The sequence below is a fragment of the Patella vulgata genome, chromosome 7 (assembly GCF_932274485.2).
Source record: "Patella vulgata chromosome 7, xgPatVulg1.2, whole genome shotgun sequence".
Taxonomy (NCBI): Eukaryota; Metazoa; Mollusca; class Gastropoda; family Patellidae; genus Patella; species Patella vulgata.
This window is the reverse complement of record NC_065885.2, coordinates 8,343,230-8,365,050: the sequence shown is the minus strand read 5'-3', so window position 1 is coordinate 8,365,050 and position 21,821 is coordinate 8,343,230. Positions and strand designations below refer to the sequence as shown.

At 35.4% G+C, this 21,821-nt stretch overlaps 1 protein-coding gene across 5 annotated transcripts in view; it reads right to left on the bottom strand.

Annotated features, from left to right (window-relative positions):
* Positions 1-21,821, bottom strand: part of LOC126828853 (rap1 GTPase-activating protein 1) — a 211,360-nt gene that overhangs the window by 72,141 nt on the left and 117,398 nt on the right. For all 5 annotated transcript variants that reach the window (XM_050558903.2, XM_050558901.2, XM_050558900.2 and 2 more), the window contains one exon: positions 5,915-5,947. In XM_050558903.2, the coding sequence (XP_050414860.1) occupies positions 5,915-5,947 (33 nt within the window). The remainder of the gene's footprint in view (positions 1-5,914; positions 5,948-21,821) is intronic.

The following is a 21,821-nucleotide window of genomic DNA, read 5'->3' as shown; positions in this document are numbered from 1 at the left end:
AAAACAGTGAAATACAGTGAAATCCTTTGAAAAAGATAAAATACTCCAATATACAAGAATTTACAGAGAGTAAGAAGAAAATTTAATGCATGAAGCATAAAATTCTTCAAAATGTACAAATATTCACCAAATCAAGGATGAAGACTTGAAGTATCTATTTGTTTTTCTCCGATTCCTCTTTATCTCATAACAGCCAGAATCAAGTCAATATCAAATCAAATATTTCTTACCCCAACCACTCCAAACTCTTTGGCATAAATAGTGATGAACTTTTCACTCAAACCTGCCGTAAAGACGCTATCAATATTATTCTCATATTTTTCCATGAGGAAGAAAAGACGGTGGCGCGTCCCGAATAACAACGGGAATATCGACATGTTTAATATTCAGATAAAGTCTAAGATGAATTTTTGTCATAATGAATACAGACTAGATGACGTTTGGTTTGATTCAAGGCTGGGTAATAAATCTTACGAAGTATCGAAGGTCATATTGATGTAATAACTGGCGAAAACACATCATAACATTAATTAAAGAAAATATACGATGGTTATAAATTCTTCATCAACCAATATATTTCGATCTTAGTAACCATGTCATATTAAAGAGAGAGAGAGAGAGAGAAAGAGAGAGAGAGAGAGAGAGAGAGAATGAAATGGGGTTTAACGTCCACTTGACACAAAATAGGTTATTTTGGGAATAACATAGTTCAATTTTATTTCAATCATTCGCTTGGGTGTAGGGGTCATTAGCTGTAGGAGGAAACCGGAGAACCCGGAGAAAAGCCATGAGGTTGGACAGGTGACCCTACTCCTTGTCACATGCAAGCAAGGAACCAAAACCACACCACTTGACTCGATGACAGATTAGATGACGCAACACGCACACGCTAACCATTCCTAACCCTCCCTAACCTTTCGCAGCCCACTGAAGGCAACATAGAGCAACATGTTAATGTGATCATTTTTAAACTAAATGGAAAGATTGGTTATATTGGGACTAACACAATGTGTTTATATAATTTAGCAGTAGGTAACAAACATTGCAACCATTTCCAAACAACTCCAAACAATATTGTTTATCCGTCTTCATTAGTCAAGTAGCAGCAATACAGTAGGACATTAAACCCCCATTTCATTTCGTTTATTTTGTTTACTAAAACTCAATGTTATCACCGAAAACAAATATCGTTAATATATAATATTCAGACTGGATTAATATACCATTAATTATCCTGACTGGATGTCAGGTTCTATACTGTTAAAATAATCATGACTGGATGTGGGTGTCTATACCGTCATGAATGGATATCGAGTTCTATACCGTTAATAATCCCGACTGGATGTCGGGTTCTATACCGTTAATAATCCCGACTGGATGTGGGGTTCTATACCGTTAATTATCCTGACAGGATGTCAGGTTCTATACCGTTAATTATCCTGACTGGATGTCGGGTTCTATACCGTTAATTATCCTGACTGGATGTCGGGTTCTATACTATACCATCAATAATCCTGACTGGATGTGGGTGTCTATACTGTAAACAATCATGACTAGATACTGAGTTCTATACCATTAATAATCATGACTTGATTTCGGGTTCTATACCAATAATAATTATGACTAGATAATCCCAAGAAGATGACGAAAAAACCTCACACACGATAGGAAAAGAGGGGCGGAAGAGTCCCCATAAAAGTGCAAGCAAGTCTGGATCTCAGTGATGCATCCGAGGAGAAACAGGAACAATTCCTTGTAGATAAATCATAGTAGAAAAATCCCCGGTAACAAACTTAACAAGACTGTGTGGATATAAAAAGACTAGATGTGGGGTTCTATACCATTAATAATCCTGACTGGATGTCGGGTTCTATACCATTAATAATCATGACTGGATGTCGGGTTCTATACTGTTAATAATCATGACTAGATGTGGGGTTCTATACCATTAATAATCCTGACTGGATGTCGGGTTCTATACCGTTAATAATCATGACTGGATGTGGGTGTCAGTACCGTTAATAATCCGGACTGGATGTTGGGTTCTATACCATTAATCCCTATGACTGGATGTCGGGTTCTATACTATTAATAATCATGACTAGATGTCGGGTTCTACACCATTAATCCCTATGACTGGATGTCGGGTTCTATACCGTTAATAATCATGACTGGATGTCAGGTTCTATACCGTTAATAATCATGACTGGATGTCGGGTTCTATACCATTAATAATCATGACTCGATGTCGGGTTCTACACCATTAATCCCTATGACTGGATGTCAGGTTCTATACCGTTAATAATCATGACTGGATGTTACACGTCTTTCATGAATAATATGTAAATTGTCGTCTGAAAGAATTAGCAACATTAACCAGGACATGAATATTCATGTGTTTATCATCCCACGAGTTGACAATCGAGTAATTGTCATTGTATTATATAGCTCTCTCGTGGGTGCAGGTCTCCACGCTATAACCATGATTTATTATTCAAAATTACATCTCGGTAGAAGCTAGGATATGTATCTAGTATGATTGGACAGTAAGTCTGGAATAAAGGCACCGGTCACAGATAACGTCAGGAATAATTTCTGTGTTGTTTGTCAGTTTATCAGGCAGAGATTTATTTATTTTTTGTGTTTTTATTTATATTTTCAATGCATGTCCTGGGAAAGAAATTATATAGGCTTTGCCTGTTGTTAGAACCTTTTCAAATGAATAAAATATTGTTTAAACTGAAATGAAATGAAATGGAGTTAACGTCCTACTGTTCTGCTCCTAACCTGGGCTAATGAAGACGGGATTGTTTAAACTAATACATGTCAAGGGGCTATACTATATACCGGAAAACACCGGAAAACACTGAAAAACACCGAAAAACAACCGGAAAACACCATGTTATACTGAATACCGGAAAACACCGGAAAAACACTAAATACCGGAAATACCGGAAAACACACTAAATACCGGAAAACATCCTAAATAGGTAACTCGGAGTCTGGTCCTCTGGAAAACACCGGAAAAACCTAACCCTAACCCACCGCTGGTCCTCTGGAAAACACCGGAAAAACCTAACCCTAGCCCTAACAATAACCCCAACTCTCTGCAAACAGAAGGCCAGGCTCTTTGTTACCTATTTAGTGTGTTTTCCGGTATTTAGAGTGTTTTCCGGTATTTAGTGGTTTTCCGGTGTTTTCCGGTATTCTGTATAACATGGTGTTTTCCGTAGTTTTCCGGTATTCTGTATAACATGGTGTTTTCCGTTGTTTTCCGGTGTTTTCCGGTATATAGTATTGCCGATGTCAAGCACAAACTCATAAATGTCAGGTACATGTACAACTTAAATTTTTATTTTGAGACCCATGGAACAGTTTAACAAATAACGTTTCCGGGCAGAGATGTGGAGGATATATTATTTTACGAAAAAGAATTGTCTACCTCTATTCCTTTCCTTCTAGACGGACCAATTGTCATGTACGATTTCAGACTAAGTCATGATTTTCTTTTCAACAAAATGGGTTTTTGTTGAAAGACAATTAACCAATTTTACAAATCAATGTATGAATTATTGATAAAAGTGTTATGCAGTTTAAAAAATATAAATCCTCAGACTTCCTTTTAAGATTAAAAAGCTGAGAAAATATTGAAGAATTTATTGAAGTGGAACTATTACAATAAATCGAAGTGTCTATAAATTTATATCAATTTTTATTTCATACTGACGTAAATTTTTGTCGTATTGTATTGTTGTACAAAAAGTTAAGTTGCGCTAAAAATTTCTGGTTCATACTCAAGTCAGATATAATGATAGTCGATTGCAGTATTTGTCAGCATGCGACCATCTCACGAACACAATCCAATTTTTTTTTTGTCTTGGAAATCTCACGTTAAGAAGATAATCAGATATTTAAACAACTGCATCTAAACGTCTTCCAATAATTTCCGTTTGAAAGATTTTCAAATTGACTTTTTCTACTTTCTTCGTTGATATAAATAGACCATAGATCTTTCTCAAGAAACACCATGAACTGGATGGAGAATTGCAGACGGCTGATTTCACAGACAATACAAACTTTAAGATGACTTTTAGCATATTTTGAAACTTTAAATATTTGCACAAGTGATTGCATTCCGTCCTACATTCATATAATGTTTCGTATTTTAAACTGCCATTACCCAATAAATAGCATTCCATTACTTTAGAATTCAATTTCTAATGTTCTTTGATGTCAACTTCCACAATTTTCTACCAGCTCACTTCAAAGATTACAGAAAATTCTCTTTTTGTTTTTTCAGGCTCAACTGGTGGGCTACTTCTGCTTTATAGAGACATCTTCGATCAATTGAAGATGAACTAAGACTTTTCTCAAATTTCAACTGATTGCCACCATTCAAGACAGTAGAATATTATTATTTCTTTTTTGACAAATTTAGTTAACACAGTTCCAAACTATGTTGATGATATTGAATTTCTGGTAACCAATGAGTCCAGAATTTATACCTTTTATTTTTGGACAAGGTGTTCCACCAACGCAACAATGTTCAAAAAGTCCAGAAATATTATTGTCAAGGCATTAATCTCCTGCAAGTAACAGACAGATAAATTTACGCTAAGATTATTCTGTCTGATCAGTCTAGTTCAGCGTTTGAAGTTTGTGGTATACACAAATCACTTACAGTTATAATCAATAGACACCCTGGTCATTTCAAACATGTATCTATTCTAATACGAACATGACAGGTGCTCCCAATCTATTAACCAATCAGATGTCTACAATTACATCAATTATTCGATTAAACTTCAATCTTTTACAAAACCTCCGCTAAAATCCGGCAGGCGTCAAGATAATTAAAAGTCTGACATTAAACGACGCGGGTCAACCAATAGTTTCGTGAGTTTATAAATATCATGTCGTCTGTCTGCTTATGGACAAATATTCTGAAGTGATTGCATGGCAAAAGTAATAATTTATCACTAACACTCTGGATTTAAAGTAGCTAAGTCTCTAACTCAATATCATCCAAAATCTTCAACATTGAAAACACAAATTATTTGTCAATTTAAAACAACATTGATGCTGTGATCTTACCGGAAAAAGATGGGCTTCTGATATCCAATATTTAAGACAAAATAAATATTTTAGCATTGTGTACCATAATGCTTTTCAGCCCCAGTTCTAGCAAGAGACTCGAGGAACGAGGCTAGACATATTGCACCAAACCAAACAGCGTATGTAGACTGGAATAACCAGACGCTAGGAATTTGCATTCGATTGAGACTGCTGGCTTATTTCACGGAACATAACTGATTTGAAATTAGAGTAAAAATGGAAACGATTGAATGTAAATTAGTTTATATACATTCATATTACAGTATTATATGAGTTGCGACCCACTTGTGTTAATTTCTAGGTCCCAAATGTAAGCGATTTAGCTCCTTTAACTGTTTTTATTGTTCCATTGATGAAGCTAATAACTGATCTATAGATTCAATAAAGATAGGTTGCCAGGCAACAAAACATATAGATTTAATAAAAAGGTAGACAGTGGAAACTGTATTAGATTCACTCAAATAATAAAGACAGTATTTGGTTTAGCTGAAAATAAGTGCTTTCAATTGATTTTGTTTTGTGAAAATTTAATTGAAATGGAGTTAGTAGGATTTTATAGAACATTTTTTGTATTTTTTTGTTTTATCAGTTTACATGAGGTGTAAATGTCTGACTGCAAGAATGGCAATGTTTGGCTTTAAGGATGACAATATTTAAGAATGACAATGTTTGACTGTAAGAATGATAATGTTTGATAAAGTTTGAATGTAAGAATCACAATGTTTAACAATGTATTACTGTAAGAATGACATTTTTTTTGTTCATCATTTTTTTAAAATAAGCTATAAAGTAGTCTTACCTGTAGCTTTTTAATGTCAATGGACTGTCACATCTGAAAAACAAAAGAAAAAATCATTTATATGTCAAAATATTAAAAATAATACAAGGATGTTAAGTGGGATGGGTGAGGGAAAGGGGAGCAAAGTTGTTTGATGAGAAGGTGTAGGGGGAGTTGAAGGTTCTACACGAGGATGTTTGAGGGTGGGAGTGTAAATGCTTATGTCATCTTGCACATAATTAGGTAGGTTTCTGTTTTTCAGAATTCTAAATCTGAAAGAATTTCATGATTACATCTCAAAACAGGATGAACTTTTTAAGTTTTAGTATTGTCATACATGTCTTTTTGCAAACCACACTCGTTGTCAAAGTCAACGTTTATAACCATGCAATCATTGTAAAATATACACAACCGGGTGCTGCCAGAAGATCTTGACTTGCATAGAAGTTAATTAAAGACTCCTACTCTTCAGGCCTCTTCACATTTGTATCGTTCTCATTTCCTCCATATTTGTCATCCAACATCAATACTATTTTTTGTTTCAGAATGACCTTGTTTGAGATTTCTCAAGGTTATCATTAATTTTGTTGTTGTTGGGTAATTTCAACATAGTCACATGACATATTCCGACAGTCTATTGATCTTAAAGATTTTTGTCTGAAACCGCCCTCCTGAACTAAATGGGAGACAAAAGAAATTATGTTTCACATCTCGTCAATGCTAACGTCTTGTTAGGGGCCAAACATGCGGTAATTTGTTTCACAAAAACACAATCATTGTGATTCAAGGCTGTGGGTTACGATCATCAAGGCAGATGGACCACCTCGTCAACCATGGGTAGTTCGGTAATTTGCCATTCGAACATTCCTTATTATCAATCTGATCAGTCTGATAAAACCTGACTAGTAGGAGTAGTTGTATATGGTTGATTGAAATTTGAATTTATCCAAAATTTTTCAGCTTATCACTACATAGCTTCAACCCATTTTCATAACTCTTAAGGGAATATCTGGAAATCAATCAAGATATTACCCAATCGCAAGAGGCACCACTGTAACCAGGGCATCATTTAACAGTGGTCAGGAAATTAAATACTTATAAATTGGACACACATTAATCAAAATTGAATAGTCAGCTTTAAACTGGACACAAGTACAAATTAAACGATTTATGGTGATTTTAAACGATTTTTACGAATTTTTAAACAAAGATTGGATATCAGACGAATGTGAAAGAAATTAGTGCTAGATACACAAGATTAAATGATACCAGGGTTACACTGCATAGTGGCTTAATGAATAAGTGATCCTGATGGAATATAAAACACAGCTACCGTGTACATACAAATAAATTATTCCTATTTCCTACCTTTTCTTTACATATATTTCTAATTGTCCCATTTCTATCTTATCAACATGTAATCCACAAAACATATTAATCTTAAAACCTATCCTACTCAGCTTCAATCTTATCCCAGTCACAGACAGGGTTTCAAAATATTGTTTCAAAAAATGTCTAGCATCTTCAAGACAAATTAAAATCACTTCACAAACTTCACAGATTTTCAATACTACTGTTATGTCAACGTGAATACAAATCTTAAAAAATATTCACATATAATTTCTTTCATTCAGTGTTTTTATGACATGACACAACTGATATTAAACTCCCACGACTTTCGACACCTATAAAACTGTCATCATAATGTTTTTGAAGAATATCTTCCGTCCTCTGTTACAACACTGGCCGATCCTTAATGCACTCAAGACGGATTTGAATAAACTCTAAACGTACCGTGGGTGTAATTTAATACAACTTTCTGCAGGTAAAAATAATAACTCCAAAACTTCCTCATCCGACAAAGTATCAATTTCAACAACAGACAGGATAGCTTCGTCTTCAGATTAATCTATCAGATGGGTATTTAATGCTACGGTCATGTGATGCGTTACGATAGGATTGTCCCTATTGAGTCCATGATCTGATACATGCAGATACGTTTCGATACGATCAACACAACTGCTACGACTAACCAAAATATATGATAAGACCTGATAGGATCACCACAATTACTCCGCGATTAAAACCATGATTTCAATCGTAGCACGAATCATGATAGTGGGAGCCTAGCATAAGGGAGCTAGATCTTTTTGTTTTATGTTACAATAAAGATTTGAATTGTCTCGATCTGATGTGTTAATTCTATTACGGATTGAACCATTTCAATAGGACTAAATTTCTTATTTTGAAATATTAAGTGGATGTCAGTTTGATTGGTAAATTTAGTTAATTTTTTAATGAAATTGTTGATCAAATCCGTTACTTGTATACTTTAAATATAGACGGACACCCACATCACAAAACCAATCAATACGTCCAATTCAATTAAATCAACCAATTTATGTTTTATTAAAACTAAAGCTTTCTAGTCATTTAATATTTCCTTAGATCACCGGTTTTATTCTTCTCTTAATGTCGATGACAAGAAACGATAAACAACACACAATTCCCTATTACAATAAGACCAGTATATAAATGTCAATTTTACTGCTAAATCCAGAAAAATGAAATCTCCTTAATGCATCTCTTGGCCTCAATATACTTATCAATTAAAACAAATTCCTTGAATATCAGGCAAAATATTTCTTGTCTCTTTATTATATTCATCAAATAAAACAAGCGATTAGAATATATGCATCCATAAATAAACATGGAACAAAAAGGTTGACAGTAAAATACACTGAATTAAATCACATCGATATATCCATTTTAGAATTCACAATCTGTTATAATTTCCTGGAGGTTTTAGTTATAACTTAATTCAAATCATATTTGCAATGAGAGAAGTATCCACAAAAGCTTCACTGGCTTGTAGAGTTTGATTTGAAACGATAAAATCAAAATCTTCCTTTGCAGTGTAATGGAAAAAGATCTAATGTATATCTTGACCCTGTTCGTCCGTATCATCTACTCCATCAAAACATTTTTTTTACACATTTTCTACTATGAATGAACCCGGTCATTAGAACACACCAACTATAATATACTTATATCTAATAATAATATACTTATTAAATCCATTAGCCTTGAAATAAACTATGGTATAAGTAGTGATATACCCCAGCCTATTCAACTTTCACTAATCCTATTAGCTTTTAATCCCACGGAGAGACTCTGTTCCATTAACACCTGTAAAAGGGTTTGATGTGTTAAGAATAGTACTTATATTAAATGGTACTATTACATCTCAGTAATTCATTGAGCCCCTTTCAAGAAACCAATAACCCTACTCATTCAGCCCCTTTCATTTCAATAAATCTTAACCCTACTCATTCATTGATGGTCTTTTGAGTAGTGTTAAATTTGCTGGCGACACCTAATTATTGATGGATATAAGATATGTTTTTTGTAGTTAAGCGTAAAGTATAAATAAACCCTGACCCCTATTTAGTCATCCGTGTTCCCTTAAATTAGTCACCCATAGATAAAATATAGAAATCTATTTATTTGTTATTGCTTGTGGAGTATTAATAAATATAAATTCTCACGATGTATTCTTTAAGTAGATCTAAACATTTGTCAACGTGGGTGAGAAAATAGGATTGGTAGTGTTTGTATCAAATGGGAAATTGCCAAAAGGAGACGTGTGAGCAGTTGTTCTAGAAAGAGTATATGCATATCCTCCCTCGTGCATGATACTTAACTCTATCAATACTGATGCCAAGGAGAATAATTCAAAGAAAACTGAAATGAAATGAAATGGAGTTTAACGTCCTACTGTTCTGCTCCGAACTAGGCTAATGAAGACGGGCATACGCCATACAGTGTGCTATGAGGGAAAATTTTCCCAGACAGTGGCACTACAGCCTACTCTTATATTGAATTTCAATTGTCAAGGGATCTTTTACGTGCATACCAATGTGTATATGGGTCCTCATTTTTTCATCCCATCTGAACGACTAGACAGCTGTCCTTGTAAGACCCTCAGTCATGCATCACTGATAAGGGGGAAGCACACCGGAAAATCTGGATGAACTTTCTCTGCCAATGCAGGGATCAAACACCCGACCTCCAGGCTAGCGAGCCAGCGTCTTACCCACTTAGCCACCATGACCCCCTCAAAGAAAACTGATGCCAAACAATATTAAAGGCTAATAATGTGTAATAATGTGCTTTAAACAACACTTAACTACTTTTATAGGGTCATTAAATAGTTAAGTGTTCAAAGCTCAAAGGCGGACATTTTCTTTATGGGTTACAACTTTTTCTTTTCGCTAATTAATAGCTTATAGTAATATACAATTATTACAAGATTGCTTTAAAATGGTTAGGACTTTTCTTTTCACTAATTAATAGCTTATAGTAATATAGAATTATTTATGATAATAACAAGATCGTTTTAAAATGGTTACAACTTTTCTTTTCGCTAATTAATAGCTTATAGTAATATATAATTATTTATAATAATTACAAGATTTTTTTTCAAATGTCTGACGTAGACGTCTCTCCTGTACTTATGATGTCTATTCAGTCTCGTCCACATCATCAAATTGCTTTTATAGGTTTAACACAAATGGAACAAATCCTTCAAAGATTATTTCTTTATTAATAATTTTTTTAATATCTAAAATGTCTCCATTTGGATTAAGTTAATCTTGTTGATGTGGGGAATAAGGAAATTTTAAGGGGATTATGATTTTTTTAACAGTTGATTAGTTTTATTTGGAATGTTTGATGGATTAGTATCGTAACAAACAAAGGCTTGTTTTATGGTCTGATAATTTTTCTGTTTTTGGATTAATATTCTGATGTGTTTGGTTATTTTTTGTATTAAACAGAAGTCTTATTTATAAGAGGATTTGCTCAAAATACGCTTTTAATCACAATTATGTAATGGATGGACTTTGTTTTTGCCAGCAGTAATTTCTTTATATCTGACTGTCTAAGGAATTGTGTCTTGTTTTTTTTCGGGTATCCTAAGATATGAAATGAATTGAAATGGGGTTTAACGTCCTTCTGATCTGCTCCGACTGTGCTAATGAAGACGGGCATATGCCATACTGTGTGCTATGGGGGAAATTTTTTGCCCGGGCACCAGCACTATGGCCTACTATTATATTGAATTCCAACTGCCAAGGGATCTTTTACGCGGCCACCAATGTATACACAGGTCCTCAGTTTTTCATCCCATCCACATGACTAGACAGATGTCCTTATCAGACCCTTCGTTCTGCACCAATGACTAGGGGAAACCATGCCGGAAAATCCAGACGAACTTTCACGGCCAATGCAGGGATCAAACACGCAACCTCCAGGCTAGCGTGCTAGCATCTTACCCACTTAGCCACTGTGGCTCCCATTTAGCCACCGTGGTTCCTATATCCTAAGAAAAACAGATACCTGGTATACAGAGTGATAGTGCACAAGAATAGACCTTTAAAATTATTACTAGTATCTTAAACATACATTATGCAAGAGCTAAATCTGTCTATTGCAGGTTTTTCTTTAGGCCTGAAATGTTATGTAAACTATTAATTAGACTTTTATTAACATGACAAGACCATAATCAACTCTTGATGCCATCGGATATCTCCGATATTAAGTAGATTAGAACGGTTCAGCCATATTTTGATTTAATCTAAAAATGGTGAAGTGAGGCTATAAGCTTCGAACAACCAGTGCCATGGCTGCAATTAATGCACACATCTTGTCAAACCTCCAAAAGCTAATATCTTTGCTTGCAATGGAGCAATTTGAATGAAATTTTCAATAAATTCATTTTACATTATTTTTTTTCGAACTATTATAGTAAGAATGGCCTACTCTTAATCTTAATCTTACATAATGTGAACCTTCGACAGCATCCTGGATGATTCAACTCTATCCGTCCTTGGCTGCAATACATGTTCTATAACTATAACTCATGATAAACTCTGACCTCATCCATCTCTATCTGACCTTCAACCTTTGTCTATCTGATCTGACCTCCGACCTCATGTGAAATCAATACCAGGAAATAACAATGTGGAGTAATGTCCCAGATGTTTTTATAACAGATGAGTTAATTGGTCCAAGTGTCAGACGGCTGGCATCTCCTCGTTATAATAGTTACTGTTGTAGTCGTGTCCTTACCCTCCAGGCATCCTCTTTAAAGTAGAATACCAGGACAATTACCAAACCATAAATAGAAATATTATTTACTAATGAGTCCCTGAACTAATTGTTCCTCCCAGAAAGAATTCGAACTGTCTGTACATTAACTCAAATCTATATACAGGTCGAAATGCCTGATAGGAATTTCACGGAGCAAGAAATAGTTACATACCAAGATTGTGTTCTGTGTTTCATCAATAATACACTAAGAGATTTAGAGACTAACACAAATCCATTTTATTGGAGCCACTGTGGCTAAGTGGGTAAGACGCTGGCTCACTAGCCTGGAGGTCGTGTGTTCCATCCCTCAATTGGCCGAGAAAGTTCATTAGGATTTTCCGACATGGTTTCCCCTTGTCAGTAGTGTAGGATGGAGGTCCTGACAAGAACAGCTGTCTTGTCATTCGGTTGGTACGAAAAACTGAGGTTCCGTGTAAACATTGGTGTGCACGTAAAAGATCCCTTGGCTGGTGGAATTCGATATAAGAGTAGACCATAGTGCCGGTGCCTGGGCAAAATTTCCCTCATAGCCCACTGTATGGTGTATGCCCATCTTCATTAGCCCAGTATATGAGCAGAACAAAGGACGTTAAACTCCATTTCATTTTATTAAATTTTCTTTTTTATTGTTTTCAGTACTGGTTATACCATTTACATGGTTCTCTCTCCCCTCATTCCCCTCCTTGCCGAAAACCCACATGCTATTTTATTCTTTTGATTAATACCATTACCACATGTGTCTCCCTCCTCCAACTGAATTTGACTATATAATTAATTCCCATTTAACTTGAGGTGAGTTCATTAGTTATCTGTACTGCTGTTGATATAATCAGATTGTTATCATCAAGGGCATCTTTATTGCTACAGTAGCCATTATTATATAACACGATATGGTCATAGACCATGGTTATCTACATCAGTCATGCTTTGATAAAGTGGAAATTCTTGTAATAAAAGAGGGTGAAAATGGTATCAACTATCTTATGAAATAATTTTATTCACTATAAATGAATGGGAGATCAGGGAACAGGCAAAATGCCTATGTCAGACGTGTATCCCTAACTTCTATCAGGATTGATCGATTTTACTCATTTTTATACCAATATACTTTTTATTTTAGTCAGATTGGTTTTCACTGTAAAGCTGGAATATGTATAGGAATGTTACAAACAGCTTTAATATCCTTACAAAATGGAATTGGTCTTGAAATTCCCCAAAATTCCAGGACATGGTTTATAGCCAAAACAGGGTTCTTCTGAGTGTAATTCGTAGGAGGAGAATTTTGCCTTAACAGTAGCAGGTTATTTTTCTTCAAATTCAAAATGTCGCTAGATCTTATGTGAAGTACCAACTGACATCAGTTGTGGTTTTTTTTATCAAATCCCAACGGCCAGCCAGACACATTTCTTTTTAAAAAAATCTAAAATCAAAAACTTTATTTCTGGGGTTTGTATAAGTTTATGAAATAAAAGTAACTGTTGATAAATTCCTTTAATTTCTCTGGGTTTTTTTTTTTTAACCTGTTTTGACAATTTTTATTAAAAGACTAAACTGTAATTACAGAAATGTATTCAAGACAAAGGAACATCTGTGTGGTCGTCTGACTTTTGACAAAAATATTCCACACGATACTTTGAACCTTTTGTAGCTATATGAATTCTGCAAATTATTTTCGTTCACAAAGAATACGATATAATGATATCCTTTTTACTGCCGACGTTTCACTCCGGGGATCTGATAACACAGACCTTTTATCTACACGACTTCAGTAACGTAGACCTTTAGCGGTAAAGATCACATGAATTGTTAAAATCATATTTATTTCTGATTTAACAAAAGCCTTTTATCATATTGATGATTAATTTTATTAGAAGTTTTTTTTTGTTTTGTTTTATGTCTATCCGAGATTAATGGCGTTTAGACATTCAGATTTAAAAGGAAACCCATTTTTGAAAGTAAGACAATGTCTCGTGTCGAGATCAATATGTGGGAACCTTTGTGTGTATGAAACAACGTGTGGGAACTTCGTCATAAACAAGAGTATCAAATAATCTAGAGTTCTTGGCTTTCTAAACTAAATCTGATTTTAAATAAATAAATGGGACTAAACGTGTCATCTATATCAAATCTATTTCACATGAGACCAAAGCACTTTGAACTTTTGCTTCTAATTTCTTGGGAAGAAAAAATAATTTAAAAACGAAAACTACTGAGCTTTTCAAAAGCTTTTAGTTCCATACTTTTATAATTTGAGGTCCCGTGTACAAATTGGCATGCACGTAAAAGATTCCTTTGCAGTTGGAATTTGATATAAGAGTAGGCCGTAGCACCGCTGCCCGGGCAAAATTTCCCTCATAGCACACTGTATGACGTATGCCCGTCTTCATTAGCCCAGTTTAGGAGCAAAACAGTAGGACGTTAAACCCCATTTCATTTCTTTTATAATTTAAAAACATAAACTAGGATATTTATTTATCAAAAGAGAGAGAGAAATGGGGTTTAATGTCCACTCGACACAAACTTGGTCATTTCAAGACTAACATATGGTTCAATTTTATTTCCATAATTCGATTGCGAGTAGGGGTCTTTAGCTGTGGGAGGAAACCGGAGGACCCGGAGAAAACCCACGAGGTTGGACAGGCGACCCTACTTCTTGTCACATACTCCTTGTCATGCCAGTTGACTCAATGACAGACTTTATGATACAGCGCGCATGTTTATTTATCAAGCAATAAAAGTTATATTTGTTTGACCTTAGTGAATTTATATCTTAAACTTCGTCTGATATCTGCGTAGAAGTTAAAGATTTAAATAAACAATCCAATATTCCCTGCTGCATGCAACAATACATCATCACAAACATTTAATGACAAACCCCAATTATCCAGATCCAGATTAAGCTTACATGGGAGAGGAAGAGGGAGCTTGACACAAACTAGGCCATTTCGGGACTAACATATGATTCAATTTTATTTCAATAATTCGTTTGCGCATAGGAGTCTTTAGCAGTGGGAGGAAACCAGAGGACCCAGAGAAAACCCACGAGGTTGGAAAGGCGACCCTACTCCCCTGTCAAGTACAACCGGGGAATCGAAACCACACCAGTTGACTTAATGACAGACCTAATGATTCAACGTGCCCATGCTAACCATTCGGTCATCCAACCCTCCAGATTATATGGGGCCCTTGGTTCAAAATGTTACAGGGGCCAGGATGCAGCCCCGTCAGCACCACCCCTTTTATTCTGTTCCTGCCATTATCTTACCATAACAAAATCAACAATTTTTTTATCATTAGTTCTACTTGATCAATACAATTTATCTCAGACTGTAAAACTCAACCAAGTTATCTCCCTTTAATCTGATCAAATCATTAATTTATCCTCCTTCTTTCTCTCATTCGTGAAAATTACCAGATTACAGTTTAATAAAAATAACATCACCTAGATCAACCTTATTATACATAAATCATTAATTTCATACATATGTCATCCCTTCATCTAGCAGGAGCCACAATGCAGAAGGAAGAATCTGGCTATGAAAGGCTGTCTAATCATTTGGAAGAGACAAAAAATTATCATTAATCTGGTCAGTGCAGAACAGGAGGACATTAAACCCCATTCTATTTCCTTTAATTGTAATAAGTATTGTGCACTGGGAAACATGTGCTTATCCTCTCTGGAGCATTAGAAATAATTTATTCCTTCGGAAAGTTCACATGGCTAAAAATAAATTTGTTCTTTCTTCTTTGATAAAACCACCATTGAACAAATATATAACAGAAAACAAGCATTCTGATTATATTTATTCAAGAGGTTTAAAAAATTCAAAATGATATTTATATTGTATTGAAAATCTCTTACCTACAAAAAGCTAAAGTCTTGGACAAGATAATATCAGATTTAAATAATGGTGAGCTTCAAGGTTTGTAATGTATTAAAATCACAACTGGCCTAGCTTTTAAAAATTTGATATAAAAAAGTCTTGTAAAATGTCAAACTAGAAATCATGGGTGGCTAAGTTCAAAAATCAAATTCAAAAATTGTTGATACAAGTTTTACAACAGTCAGGTGAATAGTAAAACAATGGAGAGAATATTTGGGTCAGGTCAGAGGTCAGAGGTTGAGTCACACTACCAGACAACTGAAATGTGTAGAAAGTTTATAAAAGACTAAAGAACAATGACTACCATCTGTCGGTGAAGTCTATACACCCCAAATCCAGAATTACAGGTGGTTAAAGCATACTCTGCATATGTGCAGAAATGAAGTGAAATGAAATGAAATGGGGTTTAATGACCTTCTGTTCTGCTCTGACTGGCGTAATAAAGACGGGAGAAATGAAGTGAAAGAGGGTTTAATATCCTTCTGTTCTGAACCCCGATTGGGCTAATGGAAACAAGCCTATGCCATACAATGTAATTTTACCTGGGCAGTGGCACTTTCCATCTGTCGAGGGATCTTCAACATACTGGCACTTGTATGAAAAAAGACACAACCAATTTAGACTTTAAGAGGCCATTCACATCATCAGTTTTTTTTATTCTCGGTCAAATAAAATCGTGTACATGTCTGAATTAAAACTTTAAATCAGACGATCGACAACAAATCATTACCGTTCTGACAAAAAACATTTTCTACATCCAATAAAGATTTTTATAAACACTAAATCACCTTTAGCCATTCCTGATCATGTTCGACTGTGATGTTGTTCGGCTTTAGCGGAGTTCCAAGCATATTTTATAAACAGTTTGTCTGAATTAAAAACAGATCGTATGGAATTTTGTGAATTCAAGGGCATGTAATTGAAGCAGTAATTTCTCTTAATGTTCTGTCATGAAAATACGCGATTATTTTGAAGTCTGCTTTGAACTAGTGTAATTTGCTGTAATTGACAAGTGGAATTCAGTGAGTTAAAACGCGAGGATGGAATGATTCTGTGTTGAACTACATATTGATGGCTTATATCAGATCACACATTCCTGAAATGTGGCCTGCGTCTGCTGAAAAATCAGTATCAAATGCTTGAAATTGATTCAGGGTGACAGAAAGTCTTTACGACCTACTCTTGCATCGAATTCCAACTTTCGAGGTTTCTGTTATATGCACACCACATGTACACAGGAACTCTGCTTTTTGTCCTATCCGAATGACTATACGTTGTCCCTTGCCTGGCCGTCATCTCTGTACCATTGGCCAGGGGAAACCGCGGCAGAAAATCCTGATGAACTTTCTCGGTCATCACAGGGATCAAACATGGAACCTCAGGTTAGTGAGAAAACATCTTACTCACTGACCCACCTTGGTTCCATATAGACTTTTAATAAATAATAATAATAATGGAAATGAAATGAAATGAAATGAAATGGGGTTTAACATCCTACTGTTCTGCTCCTATGCTGGGCTAATGAAGACGGGCATATGCCATACAGTGTGTTATGAGGGAAATTTTGCCCGGGCAGCGGCACTATCGCCTACTCTTATATCGAATTCCAACTGCCAAGGGATCTTTAACGTGCATTCCAATGTATACACGGGACCTCGGTTTTTCGTGTCATCCAAAGGACTAGACAGCTGTCCTTGTCAGGCCCTCCGTCCTGCAATGCTGACAAGGGGGACCCACGCCGAAAAATCTGGATGACCTTTCTCGGCCAATGCAGGGATCGAACACCCGACCTCCAGGCTAGCGAGTCAGCATCTTACCCACTTAGCCACGTGATGGATTTGTATAGCGCCTTGTATCCAAAAAGTTTGCTCACTGGCGCTGAGTTAGTCTGTCACAATTACGACAGTTTCCCGTCATCTGCACTGAATAGGTGTGTTTTTAGCAAGGATTTAAATGTACACAATGATTTCGCATCCTTAATATGTGATGGCAGCCTGTTTCACAGTTTAGGAGCAGCAACAGAAAAGCTTCTGTCTCCACATTTCACATTACAGTAAAACTTATCTTATTAAAATGTATATTGGTCTAAAAATGATTAAAATCGATCAATCCGGGCAGAAATTCTGAACATCTAAATTTCACTTCTTATAATTTCGTAAGATATTTTGACTTTATCACAGAAAGTCAAATTTTGATATTGGTTTATGACTATCGCCATATTGCAATCTGATTACATTGACAGCGGTAGATCCTTCTGAAACTCAACTTGGGGATATTTTCAAACTTAAAGGCTCAATACCACTCTTGTTGTAACTGAATAATATGTCCCAATCTTTATTCTGGTCAACAAATTGTACATACAAAATTCATCTTAACACACCTAATTTAAGAAATCGGAAAAATTCAACTAAATGATTTGAAAAGCCTGACGTAAAGCTTTTCAAATGTGACTTGGATTTAAAAATATTTTTGAACCCTTTGGACAAGTAAAATAGGATTTAATGGATAATTTACACAACAGGTAGGACACTAACACATCTAGTACTTAGAATAAGTCTATTTTTTATTTTCTGGAGCTGTCAAGCCAGCAAGAGTGTTATTGTCCCTTTAAGAGTAGGACTATGTCAAAGAATTTGAATTGAACAGTTCTTGGTCCCCGGTTGTACGTGACATGGAGTAGGGTCACCTGTCCAACCTCGTGGGTTTTCTCCGGGTACTCTGGTTTCCTTGCACTGCTAAAGACCCCTTCGTGCAAGTGAATTATTGAAATAAAATTGAACCATATGTTATTCCCGAATTGATCTAGTTTATGTCGAGTGGACATGAAACCCCATCTCTCTCTCTCTCTCTCTCTCTCTCTCTCTCACACATATTTCTTTGTGCCATCCCCATGACTAAACACAATTTCCTTGTACTTAATAATGAATCAAGCTATTATCCAGAATCATCACAAACTGGAGGAGTTATTAAAACAGTGTGTATCTATTTATCAACATTTGATTGGTCGTTATCAAAACAGCACATCTATTAATCATCAGTTGATTGGTCGTCAAAATAAGCAACGAGAGAATCAAAGAAAAGATGAAGAGGGTTTTAAATTACAGACCATGAAATAAAGTTTTAATTAATAAAGTTTTTGAAGTCACGATGTCGTGATGTAATTGGACCAGATGGTTCTCCTCTAAATCAATCTCTGGGGTTTCACTATCAATTACTCAAACATGGTTATAATTTTTTTTAAATGTTGAGTATTAAGGGTATATTTTAATTTAATGCTTCTGTTCATAACTTGGAGATGTACACATATAGTTTACTGTCTTGATTAGTTTTTTCTATTTTAAAATCTCAAAACATTCCAGAATAAAGGTTAAACATACAGAAATATTTTACATTCTATAACATAAGACGACCACTGTCAAAAACAATCGCATCATTTCTGTTACGTCTTTCTTGTAATCGTTTTTTGGTGGTTTTTTTTCATTTTGTTTGAATACTGTGTCATTACAGGCCCATGGTTATACAGCCCATTGGACGCTTACGGCTGGCTGGCCCATGGATCAATTCACTTGAATTGATATTTGTTTATTTTTTGCAAGGACTTAAAACACCACCCTGCTTAACTCCAATACAACCATGGCCCGTGGATTAAGGGGGGACAATCGAAAGAGGGGGGGTGAATAGGTCTCTGTCCCCACCATGATTTTGATCACCAGGACAGATTTTCAGGTTTATATCCACATGAATGTCCGTTCTGAAGGCAACCCTACTCCTTGTCACGTCAATGCATATATAAGAACTGTTTATATACTAAATTAATTGTAATTCCATTTTTAGTATGAGAATTGTAAGAATCATGACAACATCAACAAGAACCCAACGCTTTATATTTATTGAAGAAGAAGAAGAACAACAGGAGGGTTGGATGGCCGATTGGTTAATTAGCGCAAGTGCGTTGTATCATAAGGTCTGTCATTGAGTCAACTGGCGTGGTTTCAATTCCACGCTTGTACATGACAAGGACTAATAATAATAATAATAATAACCTGTCAAACTTGTGGTTTTTCTCTTGTCATAAACTTTCCTCCCACTACTGCTAAAGACACCTACATGCAAGCGAATTAATAGAATAACTTGAACGATATGTTAGTCCCGAATTGACCTAGTTTGAGTCAAGTAGACCTAAACCCCATTTCTCTCTCTCTCTCTCTCTCTCTCTCTCTCTCAGAACAACATCTGTAAATAAAAGTACAACAAAACAAACAACACTTGTGAGTAATTTATCAAAATAGAAAGAAACCAATAGAATTATGTTTTTATTCCCACTAAATCTCACAAATTAAGATCACGATTTACAGCGAACTGTCAGCAGAGTTATACAAGATGGACGTCATGTAATAATTAGAAACAAATATTATTGTTTAGACAATGGGTGGGGTCAGTGTTTAGACAGGCGATGGGGGTCACAGATCACAGTAGTTTGGTTGGTGAACACCATCAATCTTTCTGTAATTAAAAGTAGGAATACACTTCTAAAACTGTTAGCCCTCTCTCTTTCTATATCAACATAGATTCTCTATTGATAAACAGTTCTCCCTCTCTCCACGGGGGGTTGGATGGCTGAATGGTTAGCGTGCACGCGCTGTATCATAAAGTCTGTCATTGAGTCGACTGGCGTGGTTTCGAATCCCCGGTTGTACGTGACAAGGAGTAGGGTCGCTTGTCCAACCTCATGGGTTTTCTCCAGGTCCTCCGGTTTCCTCCCACTGCTAAAGACCCCTACGCGCAAGCGAATTATTGAAATAAAATTAAACCATATGTTAGTCCCGAAATGACCTAGTTTGTGTCGAGTGGACATTAAACCCCATTTCTCTCTCCCCTCTCTCCACAATCCAAAAACTCACTCTCTATTAAGAAACAGATTTCCCTCCTCCCTCCACCATACAGATATCCTCTACAGATAATTGCTTGGTACCTGATGTCATAGAACGTGAACTCCCACTATAACTTGTTAGATCTACATGTAGTGTAGGCCATCGAAAGTATAAAAAACGAAATGAAATATAGCTCTATATTTTAATTAGATTGTATAATTTGTTAATTTCACGGAATCCAATCTAATAACTTTGTCTTAACAAAACACAAAGACATTTTACTCCTTTAAGATGAATGGTTGTATGAAAGGTGAGAGAGAGAGAGAGAGAGTGAAATGGGGTTTAACATCCACTTGACACAAACTGGGTCATTTTGGGACTAACACATGGTTCAATTTTATTCCAATAATTCGCTTGTGTGTGTAGGGGTCTTTAGCAATGGGAGGAAACTGGAGGACTCAATGAAACCACGCCAGTTGACTCAATGATAGACCTTATGATACAGCGCGCGGGTGCTAACCATTCGGCCATCCAACCCCCTGTATGAAAGGTATATTTCGCCATCCACAAATCGCTTTAATATAGGTATTCGAATATAAATACTTATACTATACACAACTTAACAAAATCCCTTTTGAATGAATTAAAATTTTTACTTGTAGTAAGCTTAAGTTCTTGTCATTGTTGTACATTGTGACACATACCTTAGATAGTTCACATTTTAATATTTACAAATATTTCTGACCTTTTCACTATTTTACATACCAGAAAAAATACAATGTTTATTCTTTAAAAACTAAACCCATGACATTTTACTTGACAGAAATTACTTGACAATACAAAATCCCAGATTAAAACATAAACTGGATTTTCTTTTTTCTATTTTTACAGGCAGAATGTCATCAACCTAATCTGACTTCATTGAAACAACTTGTTCTGAAATGAAATGAAATGAAATGGGGTTACACGTACATCCTCTGTTCTGCTCCGACTGGGCTTATGAAGATGTTCATACACCAT